This window comes from Barbus barbus, assembly GCF_936440315.1.
Source record: "Barbus barbus genome assembly, chromosome: 5".
NCBI lineage: Eukaryota > Metazoa > Chordata > Actinopteri > Cypriniformes > Cyprinidae > Barbus > Barbus barbus.
In genome coordinates this window covers 35,585,550-35,608,227 of record NC_136733.1, presented here as the reverse complement: position 1 = coordinate 35,608,227, position 22,678 = coordinate 35,585,550, and the positions used below count along the sequence as shown (strand labels likewise).

General features: G+C 39.0%; 2 protein-coding genes across 3 annotated transcripts in view; one reads left to right on the top strand and one right to left on the bottom strand.

The window, feature by feature from the left end:
- LOC306869969 (CCN family member 1-like) overlaps positions 1 to 22,678 on the bottom strand; it is a 1,026,947-nt gene that overhangs the window by 697,548 nt on the left and 306,721 nt on the right. The window lies entirely within an intron of this gene.
- Positions 1 to 22,678, top strand: part of LOC306869999 (early estrogen-induced gene 1 protein-like) — a 34,040-nt gene that overhangs the window by 5,409 nt on the left and 5,953 nt on the right. For both annotated transcript variants that reach the window (XM_079417005.1, XM_079417006.1), the window contains exons 4-7: positions 17,355 to 17,475; positions 17,883 to 17,912; positions 20,078 to 20,194; positions 20,696 to 20,742. In XM_079417005.1, the coding sequence (XP_079273131.1) occupies positions 17,355 to 17,475; positions 17,883 to 17,912; positions 20,078 to 20,194; positions 20,696 to 20,742 (315 nt within the window). The remainder of the gene's footprint in view (positions 1 to 17,354; positions 17,476 to 17,882; positions 17,913 to 20,077; positions 20,195 to 20,695; positions 20,743 to 22,678) is intronic.

Genomic DNA, 22,678 nt, shown 5'->3' with positions numbered 1-22,678 from the left:
AGGGACAAGGGTCTCATCCCATACTGGCTGCCGTGTTATTTGGCTATAACTGCTCAATGAGATTAGCAGCTGAGTCTCAGCGGTGCACCTGCTCTCAGCGGGACAGACTGAGGCTCCTAAACCGCCTCCTCTAAACACTTTGTGAGACAGATTGCTGTGAACCAAACAGATGTAGGTAAACAGTTGGAGTGTCTTGCATTTACTGTAAACAACTGGACTCTGCACCATCTGCCTTTTTTTTTTTGACATTAGCTACTATTTTACAGACATCCGTTAGTCAATTATTAGTGGTGCTTGCTGATATACATCCAAACTTTGACACATGACTCATCCTTTATCTCATCTGCTTCTAACTTAAATTATACCCTAAAATTGTGCATTTTGTTGAGGAGAGATGTGCTATAACGTGGACTTATAACAATTTTTTTAAGCAAAAATCTCGCAAAACAATTTAAATAAAATCTCTTCAATTTGCAATGTGTGTTTATATGCACAACAATACACTGATAACTGTCAAAAAGTTTGAAAATGAAAGAATACCAGGTGAATAAGTGCACTGTACTAAAAGCAAAGTGAGATCCCTCTTGCCATATCAGTAATCCTTACAATCTCTAACTGGAAAAATTCCACTTCTGTTTTCATGTTTTTAAGATAAGATAAGAAAATGATTGTATTAGCACCACAGGTAAATTTCCATTACAGTAGCAACACTTTATCATTCCTGTAGCTCAGAGAGCAGAGCACAAAGCTAGCAAAAGCATGAGTTTGATTTCCAGAGAATGCATGGACCTGATCAAATGTGTATGTGCAATGCGAGTCACACCAAACATCAGCCAAATGCATTAATATACATGTCAGTACAAAACATGTATACACTGCTTTTCAAATGTTTGGGGCCGGTTAGATTTTTGAAGCCAAATATTCTCACACTGGCTGCATAAAATCTGTAATATTGTAAAATAATTTTCAATATAAAATAGCTTTTATTATTTTAATGTATTCCTGTAATGGCAAAGCTGAATTTTAGCCATCGCTGCAGTCTCCAGCATCACATGATCTTTCAGCAATCCTTTGAAATAACACTTCTTTGATAAATAGAAAGTTGAAATAGAAATCTTTTGTAGCATTAAAAGTTTTTTGCTGCCAATTTTGGTCAATTTATTACATCTTTGCTAAATAAATGAAGTCACTTCTTAAAAAGATACTTAGTGACTTTCGAATAGTCTTATTTAATATAGTCATTCAATAGAATATGCACTATAAAAAGAAAAGAATTAACATAATGTGGCGGGAGGAGCCAACGACAGACACAGTGGGCGTGGCGTCAAGCCTCGGAGAGGTTTTTATTAAACAAAATATTTAAAATAAAGTGTCCAAATAAACGGGGAATCTGGTGTCCTCGTTGTGCCGCGGGGCTAGTGAAGGAGGGTAGTGTTTGTCAGGGAAGGGTCCAGGGAAGGGGCGGAGTCCGGTGGCCGCACGCGCTCCCCTCTCGGGGCCGGGAGCGAGTGGCGGCGGCGTCTCTTGCGCGGCTTCGTCCATCTCCTGGGTTCCCGGCGCTTCTGGGGGATTCGGCGGCCCGGCATCCTGGCCCGTCAGCCGCCTAACGGGTGCGGCAGTCCTCCTCAACGCTCCCTTCCTGGACCCACGAGGACACCAGCGTGCATGCACGGGGAAGAGACCGGTCTCCCCAGGAGAGGCGCGCTCGGCATTTAACGGCTGCGGTGATGAGGCTCTATTCACATCAGGTGCGCCTCATCACACGCCGCCAGCCCTGGCTGTTTCAGCGCCCCTCCTCTCTCACACACCCACTCCCGTCGGGAGCCTGGTGAAGGGCGGCGAATACGGGACGGGGTGGTGATGATAGAAAGGGGGGAGGCAGCCGACTCGTCACAATAAAAATACCATTCAATGATTGAATACTAGGTTAAAAATGTAAAAATGCCACAGAGACAGTTAAGTGTCTGTAATGCACATATATTATATAAATCATGCTCTCATAGAGTCGTGACAGTGGGCAGAAAGGAGTTTCTGTGGCTCTCAGTGGTGCACCGAAACATAAGTCAAGAACTATCTCTCGTTTTCCCATGAATTCAAGAGAGTCTGTGGGCATATTGTGGGAAAATATGGAAGAAAGTGGAAGACGGATAAAAAGTGAGTTTCACACAGAAGTAGGTTAAATGAAGTCCTGGGGGAACAGAGGGGTGGAGGGACAGAGGGAATGAGGACAGGCTTTACTTCTCAAAACATGACTGGCCCTTTTCCTTCTGTCACAAGAAATAGTTTTAGATGAGTTTTTTAGGTTTTTGTGTCAGGCCTTATTTCTCATGTTGCAGTATTTTACAAATCTGTTCAAGTGTATGTGTGAGAGTTACGCTCTCGCAGCTCTTTCACAGCTGTGTCTTATGCGCCCTGGTTTTGCGTAGTCACAGGTTTCCAGGGGTCAAAGTTCAGCTGACGGATGTGTTGCAGGGTTTCACAGACAACATAGTTGGGAATGTCCATTTAAATGACCTCCCTCCCCTTCATGCGTTCCTCTTTTCCTCACACCGCTTTATATGCAAACACTGCGGTGCAGACGACAGTGTGCCTTGACAGCTTTAATAAACACATCTCTTCCACCTCAAATCTTCAGCCAGCCTGTTTAAAACCCTCTAAAAATGGTGTAGACTAAGCCGCATTATCAGCACAAGCAACAGACATTATCTCTGGTGCATGTCCACACCTGTTACAAAGTAACCGTATTTAAATTACAAGCCTTGATACTGTATAGCTTGCTATTATGAAAATATAGCCACACCAACCAACTGTTTTGTTTTTTGTAAGCTTAGGGCAAAACTCATACAATACGTACAGTCCCAAACAGGACGAAACATGATATTGTTACCATTCTAGTGATTCTAGAACATTCTTTACTCATTCACGTGTAAGATTCTTTGTATCAGTGTATTCATGGCTGTTTTGTTGCGGTACATTGTGGGACTAATACTGTCTGATAGATTTGAGTTATATTAAAGGAGCACATGTTTTGGTACGCTTGCACCATCAAAGCCCAGCTCTAGCGTCTGGATACTTCATTACATACACCAAGCCTAAATCAAAGCCTTTGACAACCTACCACAGAAAGAAAGAAAACGTCTCGGGTGAATAATGACTGATATTAAGCCGGCTGTAATGTTCCAGCAGTACTTTATTATTGCTGTTTCTGTTGGCTTGAAGTGCCCATTTAAACATTCAAGAGAAGAAATTACTTGGTGACTTTGCACCCTGCTGCCTTTACATTTTGTTCTTTATTCAAATTTTAGACTGTTTAGACTTGTCTTTTTTTCTCTCCTCAACAATGTTTTTGTTGTTGTCCCTCTGCACGTTAAGAAGCTAATCATTGTGCTTTCTGTCCAATCTGTTCCTGTCCACTTAAGATGCATTTGCTACACACCGCCTGAGCTCTGATTGCGATCTTGGAGCAGTAAATCCCAGAATTTGGACCCTCGTTCATAGACAAGCTTGGAGAGCTTGCCAGATCAAAGGTCAAATTCTTTTTAAGGCATAAAATTGGCTGCTGCTCTTCAGAGGCGAGTTCGTCTCTCTCGTACCATTGGGTTATTATCCCAGCCCTCTCCTCGGATAGAAGATACATACTAGCATGTATTTGTGTGTACATGTGTAGACCTGTACGTGTGCTATTAAGTCACATATCTAGTGCGACATACAGTATATATAAAGTTTCCCATTGTGATGTATAGTGAAACAGCTTCTCAAATGAGAAGCTTGATTTTGATGTTGTTTGTGAGGGAGAGGGTTCACCTCATCAACACCTTGGTTACATTATTATTATACACTGAACAAAATATATATAAATGCAGCACTTTTGTTTTTGCCCCCATTTTTCATGAGCTGAACTCAAAGATCTAAGATTTGTTCTATGTTCACAAAAGGCCTGTTTCTCTCAAATATTGTTTACGAATCTGTCTAAATCTGTGTTAGTGAGCACTTCTCCTTTGCTGAGATAATCCATCCACCTCACAGGTGTGGCATATCAAGATGCTGATTAGACAGCATGATTATTGCACAGGTGTGCCTTAGGCTGGCCACAATAAAAGGCCACTCTAAAATGTGCAGTTTTACTGTATTGGGAGGGTCCGGGGGAGTCCGAAAACCAGTCTGGTGTGACCACCATTTGCCTCACGCAGTGCAACACATCTCCTTCGCATAGAGTTGATCAGGTTGTTGATTGTGGCCTGTGGAATGTTAGTCCACTCCTCTTCAATGACTGTGCTGGATATTGACAGGAACTGGAACACGCTGTCGTATACGCCGATCCAGAGCATCCCAAACATGCTCAATGGGTGATATGTCCAGTGAGTATGCTGGCCATGCAAGAACTGGGATGTTTTCAGCTTCCAGGAATTGTGTACAGATCCTTGCAACATGGGGCCGTGCATTATCATGCTGCAACATGAGGTGATGATTCTTGCATTAATGGCAACAACAATGGGCCTCAGGATCTCGTCACGGTATCTCTGTGCATTCAAAATGCCATCAATAAAATGCAAATTCTCTGAAACGCCTTTGGAGACGGCTTATGGTAGAGAAATTAACATTCAATTCACAGGCAACAACTCTGGTGGACATTCCTGCAGTCAGCATGCCAATTGCACGCTCCCTCAAAACTTGCGACATCTGTGGGATTGTGCTATGTGATAAAACAGCACATTTTAGAGTGGCCTTTTATTGTGGCCAGTCTAAGGCACACCTGTGCAATAATCATGCTGTCTAATCAGCATCTTGATATGCCACACCTGTGAGGTGGATGGATTATCTCGGCAACGGAGAAGTGCTCACTTAAGCCCTATTGGGACGGTAATTCTCATATGGACGTCTGTAAAAATTAATCGGGCTTAACACAGATTTAGACAGATTTGTGAACAATATTTGAGAGAAATAGGCCTTTTGTGTACATAGAAAAAGTCTTAGATCTTTGAGTTCAGCTCATGAAAAATGGGGGCAAAAACAAAAGTGTTGCGTTTATAATTTTGTTCAGTGTATATTTAATGAAATCTTTAATTTCATGCATAAATGTTAAGCATCCTTGCACACAATTTAGAGACATTGTCATGCTGTTTAGCATTCCTCATATAATACATACATTTCTAAATTACTGTAATCACAAAAGCATTTAGCCCATTGGCTACATGGAGAACAGTATTTTTAGAGTATTGGTAAGTTTAGTCTTGCCTGTTTTATGAGGAATGCCTGACATAGAAAGGACGAGCAGCTGAATGAAGAAAACACAACTGGCAGTTTTCACTTAAACCCATTTAGATCTATATTTAATTCTATACTATATGTTAATTCACAAATTATGTCATTTTAGGTCATTTTATACCATTTGACATAAGTTTACACTCTAAAAAGGCTTACATTGACAAGCAGCAGAAGAATGCTTGGATTTCATCTGTGGGTCAATAACAGTAACAATGCCTTCTGACCTACAGAAAGCTCCACCACAATTTCCCAGAACTATTAAGGGAAGCTGGGAATAATCAACCAGTGGCTTAAAGTACAAAATAGTTTGTATCTGTCAATCCCACAGCAGCGTTCTTCTCTACAGCCCTTCATTTTCTTGCTTGTATTCTTTTTGGGTCTCTCCCTCTATAAACCAGCTGAGAGAGCCTGAGTCAGTCTGTACAGCAAATCCAACCACAATCACGTGACGGAGCGAGAAAGAAAGAAGTGAAGGGAAAATAGGCCTGTATAGAGTGATATCAGTAAAATGTGACTAACATCAGGAGACACTGTATGCTGGTCTCGCTATAAAGATTTGGAGATGATTTCAAAGAGTTTCAAAGATATCGGTTATAAGACATCAGTTTTGATAACTTCATTGTTTTCAATCGATCTTATATTTGTTTGTTTTCACACAACCGGATCTCCCGCAGCAGCAGCATTTCATATCGTTTGGCTCTCCGTGCTGTAGTTAATGGCAGTATGTCACTCTCATAAAGACTGTGCTTTCTCGTTTGCATCAGTCTGTGTGTGTTTCTGGCTCTTCTCTTAGGGTCTGGCCTGTCCCATGTGTTCTAATCTATTCCAGTGGAATGAGAGATGACTGTAAACTTGCAGAGGGCCTGGAGCCTCTGAAAGCAGTTCTCCATTTTGACCTCCAGATTTCAGCTCACAGTTGAGAGAGCAATGTCCTGATTACTGATTGAGAGTGTTTAATGCTCTTTTAAGGTAGTCTGTGTCTCTATGTCACCCAACTTCCTCCACACCAACCACTCCAATAATTCTGACCTTCTGAACGCTTTCAATTAGTAGTCAATTAAAGTGAGGTTTTGTTGGCAAATGCGGTCCACAGGGTCCACTTACAGAGACTCTGACCTCAAAGCCCATTAATTTGAGCCTCTTTTCTAGAGATACGAAGAGTAAACCACACTGCAAGGTTGGTTATATGTGTGTGAATCATGTAGGACTGGTCTCCAGGCCTTTCTTTGTATATTACGGAACAGCTAACACTGATAATATCAAAAGTTGTTATTTGCATACTTTATCAGAGAGGAAAAGAGCCAGGTTATAATCCAGTGTTCAGTGTGTCAGGGTTTTGCAGCCGGTTCAGAAATCATTTAACCAGGTTCTAAGGAGGTGTCACGTTGTTTCTGTCCCAAAATGCAATGAGTAAAAGAAATAAATCCCACATGGTGCATGAGAAATGAGGAACATACTTTGTGTTTTTTGTATATGTGTGATCATAGACAAAGCATACTGTTTAATTGAATTCACTCTAATATGTCCATGAACTGCTTCCTTTTCACCTCAATGGGAATGGATTATTTATCAAACTCAGGATGGATTTGAGTTCCACCTACACAACCGCAATACACTTTTCCTTTCATGGCAGGCCAATCAATTTACGTATGATACAATCTTTGCATCCTCAGGCAGGTCGATTAATCCTCCGTTTTGGATAGCAAAGGGCTTAGACATTAGTTAGAACTTGTTTAAGACCACTGGGCCTCTAGAAAGAGTACATTTGTTTTTGGTTGTCCCCCCAAACCTCAGATGGTATTGAATGGCAGCATTGAGAGAGAAATTTCTGGTAGCTGTGTGTCACTGCCTGAACCTGTGAGATGTCAACATCACAGGAATCTCCGAGAGCTGGATTGCATTACAAAACCACCCTTCTCTTCTTGGCCCCCATCCCCTAGCACAGGTACACCCTAATCTCAGCGAATGAGAGATCATTACATAATGCAATAAAAAAGCAGATCCCTCTGTATGACTGAATCAGTAGATTAATTTAATCATGTGTGTGTGTGTGTGTGTGTGTGTGTTTGTGAGAAAGAGAGAGAAATCAGTTATTCTCTTTTTTTATTTAAAAGTTTAGCATCAGGACACATTAGGATACAATTGATCAAAAGTGACATCAAAGCCATGCATTTGTTACAAAAGATTTGTATTTAAAATAAATGCTGTTCTGACTTTTGAACTTTGAACTTTTTTATCCCTTAAAAAAAATGTCTTGATGTATCACGGTTTCCTCGGAAATATGGAGCAGCACAACTGTTTTCAACTTTACTAATAATAAGAAATGTTTCTTGAGCACCAAATCAGCATATTAGAATGATTTCTGAAGGATCTTGTGACTTCTTTCAAACACATAAAAAACATCTCATCAACCCCAAACATTTGAATGGTAGTGCACATAGGACTAGTTTTCCCAGTGGAGGTTAGGTTTCACGAGCATGGTTTGTGATTTTAATTCCATTGAAAAAGGCCTGTGTTTTTCTCACACAAATGTGGTATTATGGAGAAAATGACCTACTATTTTTCAGGTAAATCAGGGTTCTTCTGAGAAATCTAACTCCGTTGAGTAGGAATGTCTGTGATTTCTGAATGCTCCTCCACAATGTTTCTTATATATTTTGGGAAATACTTTAACTAATGGTTAAAGCTAAAGCTTCTGAGTAAAATAACAGTTTGTGGGTCAAGTGCTGTTGCTATCCCATCTGATGTAAAAATCTAAATCAATCTGTACTGAAACTGTAGTGGCAGCATCAGAATCTTCAACCCAGTTAATGCCTTAAAAAAAAAATATATATATATATATATATACATCCTGATAACATTACCTTCTGTAGTGTCTGACAAGCATGTGCATATCTGCGGTGTTCTTTGTTGTACATGCACACATTGATACAACATGTTTCTGATCCAGATGTTTGTGTGGATCTAAAGGAGAATGGGCTTTAACTCCAGTCCTGGATTAACTGTCTCTCTAAACAGATGGGCTCAGATTAACTCTTGGTTTGGAATTTAGGCTACAGTTGAGACTGCAGAAAGGACACATTTAATAATACACATTATTCAGATGAATTTAAAGAGCATTCATCATTGTGTGGGCAAAGACGTCAAGGAGAATGCAGAACAAACACTTGGTTTAAAATGCTAATTCCACTGCTGTCAATTGATTGGATGAGGCTAAACACGGAATATGTTCCACATCAAATCAGTTTTTTTTTTCATTTGTCATAGTCTTTGTGTTTAAGACACAAGCAACAACAGCAGTGCCCTTCTGGCCCAGCAGAGTGTTTGTGGAGAGAGGTGAAGAGTCATAGTGTTTGTGAGGGATGATCTTAGCATAGTCTTTACCATGGGAGAAGATTGATGCTCTCACTGGAACCTCTGGAATGCTGTTATTGTGTTTACACCAAGACAACATCATACCTCACCCTTACGCACAATTAGAGGTGTATACTCCATGAGGGCATGTAGAAAATGTAAAGAATTATATTACAATTATGAATAGCTGGCAAAAAGCTCTTTTGCTTTTTATATATTTACACATTTAACATTAAAATGTTAGTGGTCAGTAAAATAATACTTTTATTCAGCAAGGGCACATTAAGTTTATCTAAAGATTTATATTTCAAGTTTAAAGTTGAATTAAAAAAAAAAAAAGTATTTTTTGGTTTTAGTGGTTTGCACATGGTTTCCAAATGTCAAGCGGCACAGCTTTTTAACATCGATAATAAGAAGTTTTTTTCTTGAACACCAAATCACCATATTAGAATGAATTTTGAGGAATCAGATGGCTGATAATATGGCTGCTAAAAACTCAGCTTTGTATGTTATAATTAAAAAACTGTTATTTTAAATTATACTAGTTTTGTTGTATTTTTGTTTATCAAATAAATGCAGCTTTGATGAACGTCAGGGACTTCTTTAAAAAAACAATACAATATCTTACTAACGCTAAACTTTTGAAAGATATTAAAATATACTTTTTTCTTTTTCCAATAAATTTCTTTTTAAGGAATAATCTAAACACAGCTCATGCTCTGTCAAGAAGACATTACAGTAAACAATTTTTGCTTGAAATTTTTCCCTTTAATCATCCCGGCTGTGTGTTTGCTACTAGATGCTTCACTGAGCTAATGAGCTCTGCAGAGCGATGAAATATAGATATCAGCCACTCCAGTGCTTCACATCGCTTTCTCTTTGAGTTTTTCAACATGATGGAGAGAACTATGAATAATTCATTAGGGCTGATAATCTTGAGTTGGTCACGTTTTAAGGTGCAGCACGTGTCCGTATCCCACATGATGCCACATGTTTTTGGATGTTGTGCTAAAGTTTCGGTGGCAGCGGTCCCCAGGCAAAGCTGATAAAGCAGATAGTGGGAAGGGGCTTCATCGACCTGTGGCCAGAAAACTTTACACAAAACCGGACATGTCTAAAGCCTGTAAAATGCTTTTCACCTCATTAAATCTGAAGCCAAGTCCTAACCAGGTGTGACTCGATATAAAGACAAGTGATAAAAGTTCCATCTTTTCCATGTATTTCCAAGTTTTTGTCCTAACCAGTTTGGACAAGTCACTGTATCATAAGTAGCCCCGCCCACTGTGAAATCTCATTGGTCCATATTCCAGCTCCTTCTGTACATTAAACAATAGCTTCTAGGTTGTGCTAGTGTTACGTTGTTCTGCATGTTTATGTTCAGTTCAAACACACAAATCACTTGTCGCTTGAAACTTCTTAGAAACGATCTCAGTCTTATTTCTCAGAGCTCTGTGCTTCCATATATGGAGAGTGTGTGAGCATATCTTCTCCATATGTTCATTTATTGTGCTCAGTATTGGCCCTAGTAGTGAGCTCACATTGCAAGTGATCGCCACTCATCCACATCACATCCATTGTTCTTTTCAGGAGCCTGCATGACCTCAGTGCATGTGTTTATCTGTAAAGTAGGTCATGTTGTTTATTTTTCCTTTAAATTCATGTTACATTGTTCTCATCCTGTATGCTCCCACTGAAGGTGTGTGCATGTGCTTTGTGTATGCATGTGTGCGTACATGTGCATGTGACTGTATGTTCTGTATGACTCATATTTTCATTCCTCTCTCCAACTTGATTCCCTCTATCATTCCTGTTCTCCTCGATCCAGATGCTTCCTCTCTGATCTGTTACAGATTTTACACAGATGTGCTTGATGAGTGTGAACGTCTTTTTGCATTTATTAAAGGGGAAAGCAGGATTCTTCAACTGTTAAACTTTTAGAACTCCCTGCTATGTCACTTAGATGATTCATTGCAAGTTAAAGCCTCATCTCAAAATCTTAATGGTAATCATGAGCACTATAGAATTTGTTTGCTACGGAGCCCCATGTTGGGACATGTTGATGGAAAAAATATGAGATGGGAGGAAAGGTTATATTTATAGTGCGTATGTGTTCGCTCTGAAAACGTTTGCATTCTCCAAGAAATAAGAAAATTTATGTTTGCTCACAAAAGGTTTTTGTTTTACCCTAGACACTTTGCGATTGTTCTCCAAATGTTTGCATTGCCCTGAGATCCTGCATTTGTACGCAAAACTTCTGCGTTTCCCTGAGAAAATCTGAATTTGCACACAGATATTTTTCATTTCTACGAGATACTGTGCTTACACTTTCCTCTGAGATACATCGCATTTGCATCCAAAAGTTGTACATTCCTCCGAGATACATTGCTTGCTCACAAAAGTTGGAAGTTCCTCTGAGATACTTTACATTTGCTGCCAAAAGTTTATGTTCTTTCCAAATAATTTGCGTTTGAATGGAAAAGTTTTGCGTTCCTCCAAGATACCTAGCATGTGCTCGCAAAAGTTTTCTGTTCTTCTGAGATACTTTTCATGTCAAAGAACACAAAAGTTATGCAAGAAAACTTTTCTCCATCACATTGTCCCTTTAGGGTCTGCTAATGTTAGCATATCAACATATATTTATTATTCAGAAGTGTATTTCTTATTATTGCAAAGAAGTCATATCTGAAGATATCCTTTACATGTTATTCATTCAGGAGCAGTAGCAAAAACAGCCTGTTTATTTCTAGTGGCCAGAGAGAGGGTCTGAAAACAAAATCATTACAGTTTTTGCTGCTGAAATCTTTCTTGAATTATAATTGGTCTTTTGGGAAACACAAAATGCTGAAACTTTAGATGGCTCTTTTAACCACTCTGTTATAAAAGCACAAAATGCTAGTGCTTACTGAATAAGGATGTGCAAAACTATATGTTTTCAAAACTATCATGACTAATCGACCAATCCTCCTTCAGGAACACTATGTAATTGTTGGGTTTTAGGTTCACCTAACCCAAATCAGATGTGTTTCTACCTTCTTTCTTTACATATAATGTGTTCAAAAAACAGCTAAACGGGGTCCACACAGGTTCAAAAGTTTGCGTGTTAAAAATGCAAACCTTGTGGTACAAGAGGCAGTAATAGCTGTGAGCAATTATTTACATTTGTTTACATTAGCGTGCTCTTCACATGCAAGTGTCTTTGACTTCCTCTATCGTGTCTCGTCATGCCATCATTCTGAGCTTGTTTGCACCTGTCTGCATGCTTTGAAGTTTTTACAAGCTTCAAATCCAAGAGAGGCTGCAGAAAGAGATGGTGCGTTTGTTCATTTTCTGTTTGCCTTCAGTTGAATGTCCCTTACTGACTGTAGTGTAATCATCCATGCCTCATGAGCAGCAGATGAGTGCTTTGACAGAGGAACCAGAAGTCCAGGTGTGAGACTGACTCTTCCTGCAGTGACATGGCACACCTGTGGGATGGGCTTTAAGGAGAATAAAGGGCCCGCTATACTTCAAACGAAACCGAAGAACAAACTATGACGATGTCATTTTGAACATAATCAGGCCGAAACTAAGTTTGTTTCGGCAGTTCGAAACGGCTCACCAAAGCGAACTTTCTGGGGGAGTTCGTTTTGGCTCCTAAACACCTTTGAGCTACCATTGGTCCGAGACGATTATGCAAACGGTGGGTGGGTTCAGGAACTCCGCCGCCTTTGACGTGCGATTTTATTTTCTTTTTTTACCCGCTTCGTATCTCATTCAACGGATGTCAGGCAGGAGAACAACATCTCCAAGTCACTAGCAACATAAATACACTGTGTCGAAAAGCTGAGCTGCCACAAATATATCCGCACCTGTACGATCGATCGCTCACGGAGAGACTTTAAAGATTCAGAGAAAGCATTTGTGAAGTGAAGTGACATACAGCCAAGTATGGTGACCCATACTCGGAATTCGTGCTCTGCATTTAACCCATCCAACGTGCACACACACAGCAGTGAACACACACACACCGTGAACACACACCCGGAGCAGTGGGCAGCCATTTATGCTGCGGCGCCCGGGGAGCAGTTGGGGGTTCGGTGCCTTGCTCAAGGGCACCTCAGTCGTGGTATTGAGGGTGGAGAGAGCGCTGGACATTCACTCCCCCCACCTACAATCCCTGCCGGCCCAAGACTCGAACCCGCAACCTTTGGATTACGAGTCCGATATAACATATAATGTAGCAAGTACCATATACATGTGTTTCAAATAAATGTTACAGCATACTGCTGCTGCTGCTGTTGTTGTTCTTTCAATAAGCGAATTTAAAAGGTATACAATAAATGAAATGCCATAAGAACATACAATAATAAACCTTTGTTATCAAATCATGACATCACATAAAATATAAAAACATGTAATATTTTATCCAGTTTAATAAAAGACCTAGATACACCATCATTGCATCTTGTTGTGTTTAGGGCATACGCTCGAGCGTTGCGACACATGTTTACATTAATCTACAGCCCGCCTCCAGCAGTGCACGGGTGTTGGAATATTCAAAAACAGTATACCGTCGCTCAGTCTTTTCAAACTTCTTTTTGCCCCCAAACGAAGAACGAAAACGAACTTCGTTTGAAGTATATCGGGGCCTTAACTGGACATTTACTGTATGTGGGAGCGAAGTAAGATAAAACTGAAGAGAGATGTAGGGGATTTCATTAAAATCATTTTATTCTGAAGAATTGGTTCACTGTTTTACTGTAACTAGCTGCAGTTTGCACATTTATTTTCACAAGCAGAAGTGGTTGCAAAAAGTCTTACTGGAGCAACTTTTTTTTTTAAGTGTAATGTGAATTACAGTAACTTCTCCAGGTGTGTGTTCACGGTGTGTGTGTGTTCACTGCTGTGTGTGTGCACTTTGGATGGGATAAATGCAGAGCATGAGTTCCGAGGATGGGTCACCATACTTGGCTGTATGTCACGTCACTTTCACTTTTTCACTTTCACTTTCAATTTGACAGGTTTGTTTTATAATCTTATATCACGATATGAGTAATTTTATATTATGGTACCAATATATATCACTATATAGTTATTTTTGCTTTAAATAAGGTCTTTATGATATCAACATTTTTAATGGCATAGAAATTTCATAATTCTTGCCACCAGTGTCAATATCAACAACAACAAAAAAAAATTAGCCAAAATTTACAAAAAAACTAAAAAACTCAAGCTTACTGAAGACAAGTAAATGACAAGAAAGAAACTAATTACAAGCATCCAGTATACTGTTACACATATGCTTTCTTTCTCAACTGTTTGCTTTCACTTAAGACCTACTGTGTTTAAGAGGCCTAATAGGCCTTTATCACACTTCTGCATTCGAAAAGCGGAAGATTCAAATAGTAGCGTAAAAGAACTTCCCCTGCAGCCTCTATCAATGGTTGTGCCCATAGCACGGCATTGATGTGGATTATTGATGTAGAATTCAGCACATATACGTCTTTTAAAGACACCAATGTTAGTTTACAACATAATATCCGATGCGTATTTCGTGACTTAAACCGGTGCATGAGCCGTACTGTATGTGTATAGGCAGTTCTTTACAGTCTGATCACCTTATTTCATCACAGAACAGCGAGAAAACTATACAAACAACGTATCACATTAATAAGCATCAGAATTAGCCAAAGCTTAAAACATTAATTATGACTAAAGGTAACATTTTTTTCACGCTGACTTTATGATGCAATCCTCTATAATTGCATCAAATTGAAGTTGTTCAAATAAAGAAATATTTCCAGCCCATAGACGATAATTAAAAATAAGTTTGATAATCGAGTTATTCTCCGTGATTGTGTGCAACGATTGAATATCATTATACTGTGAACAAGAGCGGGAGGTTACTCACAATAAATATAATTCAAAAATAAACAAAATAATATTAAAAATGTAATTAAATCAGTCCGAGTATTTCACTTGCAGTAAGCTGCGTGCTCATATTAATCTGGCTGGCAGCGCAGACAGTCGCGTCGCTCAGATAGGCTAATGTTACACTTTAAAATGAAGGATGACATGATACATGGTATGGAATCGGTATGAATACCCAGTTTTAACATTACGTTTATTGACTAAGGAGTGTCACATTTCATGTTATTTTGGCAGTCATCAATCATGATATGAATTATGAAGTCAGTTGTTAATCATTATACCACAGTGTCACATGTCACAGATATTGAGATCCACATTGACTTGTATTTGGACCGTCCCGCTGGAACATCCCAGTGTTCAGTGCCTTCCTCACGGGCACAACAGTAATAGCTGATGAGTCATCTCTCATGTGATTCAAACCTATCTGTTGTGATGTTTAGCCACTATGTCACACCAAATTAATGTTTAATATAGAAAATGTGAGTGTTCATTGAGTTACCCTTATTGAGTTGGCAAGCCCATTTTTGTTTTATTTATATGATTTTTAAAATTTGTCAAAAGTAGTGAATAAAAAGAGATTGCTTCATAATGGAAAGTATCAACCTTCTCACCTAATTGTGAAAGAATGGGAGTTTTATCAGCTTTGTTCACGTCACAGATTGAAGTTGTTACAGTAAAGTTAGATATTTTCATTGCGGCACAAGTGACTTTATTGCTTGCCGGGTTGCTCATACCACAGATTATCTTTCCCTAATGTGTGTTTAGTGACAAAAGCTTTGTACTGGCTCTTTTGAGAAGGGCTGTTGGGTGTGTATTTTAATGAATCCAGATGGAACCAGGGTTAACCTAAGCTCAGATCAGGGGCTTTCTGAATCACCCTGAGTACATCATCTGAGAATATGTAGGATGCCACTTTATCATACTAAAGTTTGTACTTTTGGAATGCACTTTTCAAAGCATGCAGCAGTTTTAAAATTCACGTAAGGTATGACGGTGTCATTTCTGTTGTAGAACAAAACTTCTAAGTATTTTCAGGTAATAATAACCACAGACTTTTGTTACTTATAAATGTAAAACAGCTTTTCCAAAAACCACTTAGGACTTAAGGATGAAAAATGCAATATTCTGCTCTCCTCTGATCTTCGGACCACCAGGAAAGTCTTGATTTGATCTTTATGAGTCATCCTCCAGCTGTGAGCTGCTGACAGGTGCTTGAGTGTTTCAGAGGAACTGGTGAATGTCTGATGTTGAATAGAGAACAGGAAGGAAACACTTTCTGACTCAAATGAACAAAGCAATGGGATGTTCCTCAGACTCTGAAAAAACTGTAAGCCAGGGGTTGTAGCTGCAGACATGTGTGTGTATTTCATGTGGAGTGAGTTTGGAAGTCAGTTTGCTTTGAAATGGGACAGATTTTCATTCGCTAACTAAATAACTAACTGTTTAGTGTGGGATGCTAAGTTATCTTTGCTATCAGACATATTTACTAGCTGAGTCAAACGTGACCTGTAGCCCATCAGCAGTTGGTGGAGGGCCAGTCTGTTCAGGGCCGGTGGATATCAGGGACAGATGCCTTGGCAACAAGCCCAGGGTAAATAAAGGACAGGAGGAGGCCATCGAATCTACCTCCAGGCATCATACAATATGAAGGATAACAGTGTGGAAACGATCAGAGAGCTTTATCTAATGAGACAGACACAACAGTGCTTAGATTTGTGATTGCAGTGACCATATTAGGGGCCGTCCTAAAGAACTGTCACCTGTGTCCGGAATATCTAAAACGTTGACGCTCCAGTCAAAATTGACCTAGAACACAAAAATAATAACAAACTCCAATTTTTACTCATTAACTACTTTTATTTTAATAGTCTTCAAACATTTCCAAAGTTGGTTCCCGTACTGAAAACTATGGATTTTTATTATTTTATTATTATTTATATGGATTTGAATGCAATAAAAGCGTTAATGTTAAAACTTGATCATATAATCTGTGTAAACGTGAATTTGTGCATGTAGTTTCTGTGAATTTTATAAAGGCCTATATTTTTATTTAAGGTATGACAACATATAATTATGCTAGATTTTTCAAAGAATACTAGAGAACTTGATATGCACATTTAATCAATGCGGTTATTAAATAGTAACTCCAGTTGATTTTAAGAACACACCACTGGCATCAAACGTCAACTTTTCACTATAAAATTAACACAATATTTGTTAATGTATAAATTGAAATTAATATTTCGAGTTAAGAAAAAATCACCAACTAACAAATAGACATAACTTTCACCATCCATCCAGAGATTTTAAAAATGGTGGGGATGTAAGAAAGCGATACAGAGCATATCTGCAGGAATGGAGGATGATGAGAAGGAACATAAAAGAAAGCGAAGGGAGAACATATTGACCCACTTTCATCAAAGAGGTCTGCAGAGATGAAAGGGTGAGAATGGTTACTTTGGCATTTCATACTGTACTGTACGTCTTCTTCTGCCACAGTCTAGTTTCATTTGACTGAAAGCTCAGCTGTGTTCTAATCTGATTCTTTAATGTTCTCATTTCCTGTTCAAAGTCCTGTTGTTTTGCAAAGATGGACTGTTACGGTGAAGAGCGATTAGTCCAAGTAAATGGATTGCACAAGTATTCAGCATCTCTGGCCAGACTTTCGCAATAAAAGTCTGACCATGTTGTCCATTTGTTAATCATCATGGAGTTCATTGTGCTGTTTGTTTTATCTATGGTCTCCTCAGCAATGTTTCACCAGCCGTCTCATAAAGATTTGTAATAATGTTGATAACTCATTCTCTCTCTGTTTCTCTCCACAGGCAGGAGGTTCAGGAGAACTGTGTTCGCTGGCGAAAGAAGTTCTCCTTTGTGTGTAAGATGAGTGCCAGTCCTGCCACGGGGGTCCTGGACCCCTGCATTTGCCGAGTGTCTGTGCGTAAGGTTAGTCTTAAAGTCTTAATTTTAAGACACACAATAAAAACATTCTGCTACCTTTTTACAGATCACATGGGTAGTATTACGTTCACTGACACTTCAGTCTTTGTTTAGAATATTAAATACAAATACTGGGTTTTTAATACATTTTAATAGGATCTTGCTCAAATTGAAATCTGTTAAGTGCATGTAGTTGAAAAAAAAAACCACCCTTATCCCCCTTATCCTCCACACAGAGATTATGGAGGTATTCAGTGAGTTCAGATGTTTGGTTTACACTATACATGATATCTGCTTTCTCATGATTTCCTTTGCTCTCATTACCCTTCACTCCTTTTGCCTCATAGCGTCACCACACCAATAGCAAACATTGCATAACAAATAATCTCTCTCTGTCTCTTTTGTCCTTGCAGGAACTTAAAGGTGGAAAGGCTTTTTCAAAGGTAAGAGCTTTCCCCTCATCCCTTTTTTCTCTCTCTCACTCTCTCCCTTTTCATTATTTCCATCTGATTGTTTCTTCCTCATGTACTGTCTATATTACACAATTTTTCTCACGCTCTTATACAAAAGGCCTGTTTTTTTTACCTTGGAGCTTTATATGTTTACAAACACAAATCTTTTGTGAGTTACATGCTTATATACGAGTATGCATACTACACAACGTGACACACAGGACATCACATGTGCAGGAAATACTGCATAAATGTAAAGGGTGTAATGCAGTGGGAGGTTAGTGTTAGGGATTGAGTGATCTGGTCTGAGCCTGCCATAGACGTGTGTTTCCACACCCTGAGAATCTCTAAACCACACAGTTATCATTGCTTGTACCACCCTATGTGAATTGCACAATAAATTCAAGCAATCACTGATAATAGACAGAAAGCTGAACACATATGTTTAGCAATTACAGCGAAGCCTGACACAGGCCATACCTCTTATATCAACACAGAAAGGATGTGAGATATTTCCTAAACGGTTAAACATTTAAAGGCCCTTAGTGTAATTACACATACACACATATAGATAGATAGATAGATAGATAGATAGATAGATTACTGAAGAGAAAGACATGTTTGGCCTGTTAGTGTGTGTAATGAGTTCCAGGAGGATCCGTGCCCTTTTTTCTTCATTTACTGATCGGGAGCACTGTGTCAAAACGTTATGCTGGCGCAGCAGAAGCAGGGAATGAGGGAGGTCAAATCACTGGACTGTAACCGGGAATAAGCGAGAAACACAGCAAGGAGGAGGTGGATATGACCTTTAAGATGAATTAAAGGGAACCTATGCCGTGGCGGATATTTGAATGCTACAGTACATTGACAGTAATCGTATCAGTGTCATTGAACTGAAATGCGTTAACATGAATTTGCTAAAGGAAAATATTTGTGAATCCTGGAATCACATGGCAATTGTCAGTCTCAGAATGAGCACAGAAAACCAAGGTTGTCTAGAATAAACCACATAAACCTTTTAAGAAAAGGAGTAATTTCTATAAAGGAGAAGTGTGACAGACACAGAGGAAACCGTTTGTGCTAAAGACAGCAGTGGAACAGCAAATATAGATAAGGAAGACCACAGACACATGCACATATCTGTGAGCAGATGTGAAAATACCCTGATATACCTCAGTCTCTACTGCTTGTTATTGTCTACATTTCAAGCAGGTGTATAGTTTGCAGGTTAGAGACCAGAGGCTAAACTCTACACCCTGAGTCCATAACACGAAACACTACACTAAATGATGTAAACTTGGCAAGCTGTTGATCATTTAGCTTCTTAGAAACTAACATAATAGCAAGAAGAGTAGTCTGACCCTAACCTTTCATATTTAGCATAAGAAATTTGAAAAATATACAAGCATTTTTATTCCTCTAGAGGTTTATGTGATGACACATGTGAATAATTACTAGCATTAATCCATGCAAACTAGTGAATAAATGTATTTGTAAAGGTTAATATATGATGATATTCTGTTCTTATGGGTACAAAAAGATATATATTAAAATTGATACAACATTCTGTTCATGGGCAGTAAAAAATATTTTTCAAAAATGTTTGTGACGGGTTCTTCTTTTGCTCACTGACGTATGATAATAAAACATATTCTGTGTGCATCGGTGCATTTGTCCCTTTATCCCTTGCTGTAATATCATCGGTGCTGACTGTATAGGGGGTTCATCCAATAAAGGAAATGGAAAGAATTATATCAGCTACTGTTATATCATTAACCAAGGTTAATAGAATTTTTTGGGCAAGAACACGCTGCTGAGAAAGAAGAGTGAGAGAGGGAGATTGCAGATAAATGTATGAAGAAAGCAACAAGAATGCTCGTTAGTAGTGTTGGAGAAACCTTTATCGAGTGAGAAACGGAGAGGGATTTCATGCATGACTGCCAGCTTCACATGCCTGTAGTTACATAAGAGAGCCCTTAAGTGTTAACCCTTTGCTTTCCTTTTTCCTGACTTATTCCCGGTGTCATGCTTATATAGAAAGCTAATGGTTTGACTGTGGAAAGCTGGAGAACTCGCTCAAAAACCTGTTTGGAAGAGATTAGAGCTAGATTTTTTTGTATGGCTGAACTGAAGATAAAATCCTCTCTCGTTTCCAGCTGGGCTTTGCTGACCTCAATTTGGCGGAGTTTGCTGGTTCAGGCTCCGCTGTTCGCTGCTGTATACTAGAGGGCTACGACACCAAGAACACTCGGCAGGACAACTCCATACTCAAAGTGAGTGTGTCTCTGTGTAACTGCTTGTGCATGTGGGTGTAAGCGCTGACCGTCTCTTATCTCATTTCAGGACTGACACATGTCCATTTTGATCGGCCTCAGTCTGACTGAAAGCTCAAACACTGCCTTTTTTATCTTTAAAAGGGCAAGAACCTCTTTCTCCTCATTAATCTTAGCCCCTTCAGAGTCTGTTTGCCTTCAGTACAAACACCGTCATCTAGAGTTTCTGCACTATGTGGGTGACGTAACTGGTCAAACCATCTCATCAACCCACAGTCAGTCCCTGTTGTGACAAACTGACTGACTCACTGTCTTGTAGACATGTCAAGAGGGAAAATGTGAAGGGAAAAGGAACCGGCATCATTTAATCATAGATATTTTAAATCTAGATAGGTTCCCACAAGCAGACAGTTTTACTATCAAAATGCATTATGTTATGACATAGATATTGTTTTATATTTCACATCTTTTATTTTGTAATATTTTCATCTTCCTTCACAGGTTACCATTGGCATGACTCTTCTCTCTGGAGATCCCTGCTTTAAAACGTGAGTGTGTTGTATATTGTAGATTAACTTTGTGTTACTGAATTTAATACTTAATTAAAAGAAAAAAAAGTTTTCAACCCTACTAAGGCCCCTCAGTAGATTTCAAATGGGACCTCAAGATGATTTAAAATGTTTTCAAATAAGACAAACCAAGATTTGAATTATGTTATTATTTCACCCCCTTAACATCTTTTTTGTTAGTTTTTTTGTTGAAGAACCAGGGTTTGAATATACAATTTACAAGTGTGTTTTCTATCCCTGGTAGAAGGTCATGTAAATGAATAAACTCTTTTGTCTAGTAATGCCAAATTCTTAACTATTTTATCAGGTAGAAAAAATGAACAAATATTCATAAAAATTCTTATTGTTAATCCTTATCCATTAATTCACGAGTTACTGAAAAATGTCATGTAAATTATTTTTTTAGTGGGATTCTCAAAATTCGAGAAGTTCTCAAATGTAATTAATTTTATATACAGTGCCCTCCATAAGTATTGGATCAGTAAAGACAAAATTGCTCTGTTGGCTGTGGAGTCCAGACATTTTGCAAATATGATTAAAAGATGAATATGAGACAAAACTACACAATGTCACATTTTATTATTAGCCGTTTCAACACATATATGTTTACCAAATAAAAAGAACAGCACTTTTAGAGTTGAATGTGAGCTTAAGTATTGGGACAGTTGAACATAAGGCAGATATAAAAGATTAAAAGCTATTATTTAGTTGCAGATCCCTTGCGCTCAATCACAGCAGTGAGTCTGTGACCCATAGACATCACCAGACTCTTGGTCTCATCTTTTGAAATACTTTTCTTAGCCTTTAATGCAGCCAATTCCAATTGTTGCTTGTTTTGGGGAGTTTCTGCCTTTACTCTCCTCTTCAGCTGGTGAAATTCATGTTCAATCAGATTTAAATCTGGAGATTGACTGGCAATCTAAGACTTTCCATTTCTTTGCCCTTATAAACTCCTTGACTGAACTGGCAGGGTGTTTTGGGTCATTGTTCTGATGCAATATGAAGCACTTCCCAATGAATCTGGAGGCATTTTCTTGAATATTGGTAGGCAAGATGGTTTTGTACCCTTCCAAATTCATTCTGCTACTGTCATCATACATGAAGTCATCAGTAAAGTTGAGAGGGCCTGTTCCAGAGACAGCCATGCATGCCATACCACGACACCACCTCCACCATGCTTTACAGATGAGGCTGTATGCTTGGGATCATTGCAGTTCCCTTTTTTCTCCACATTTCTGCTTTCCCATCACTTAGATAAAGGTTCATCTTTGTCTTATCGGTCCATAAACACAGTTCCAAAACTCTTCCGGCTCACCTTTGTGCTTTTTTGCAAACTCTAATCTTGCCTTTCTATTTTTGGTGCTGGTCAGAGGTTTGCATCTTGCTGTGTAGCATCTGTAATTCTGTGTCAAAGTCTCCTGAGGACAGTAGATTGTCAGAGCATCACCCCAGCTTTCTGGAAGTTGTTGGTGATTTTACAGACACGTATTTTAGGGTTCATTTTCACAGCTATTATGATTTGTCTGTCATCGGCTACTGTTGTTTTCTCAGCCGATCAGGTCGTTGTTGGTTTCTGGTTAGGGCTGGACGATTAATCGGAAAAAAATCACGATTTCGATTCATACATATCATGTCATAGTGATAACAGCCAATCACATAATTTTCTGGTGCTGCATGAACGGGATTGGCTAGCATCTGCGCTAGGGTATTTGCATAAGACGATCTGATTGGCTGACGCCTGCGTTGGCGCTTGAAAAGTTTAAAAGTTTTCAACTTCTGCCACGTGCAACGCCAGTGAAGCGATGCGAGTGACCCACAATTCAGTTCGGCAACGCTTGACGTCACTCCATTCAAAGTAAACGAGAGGCGTTGACGTCGACGCCCCGTGTGAATGTGAATATTTTTATTTATTATT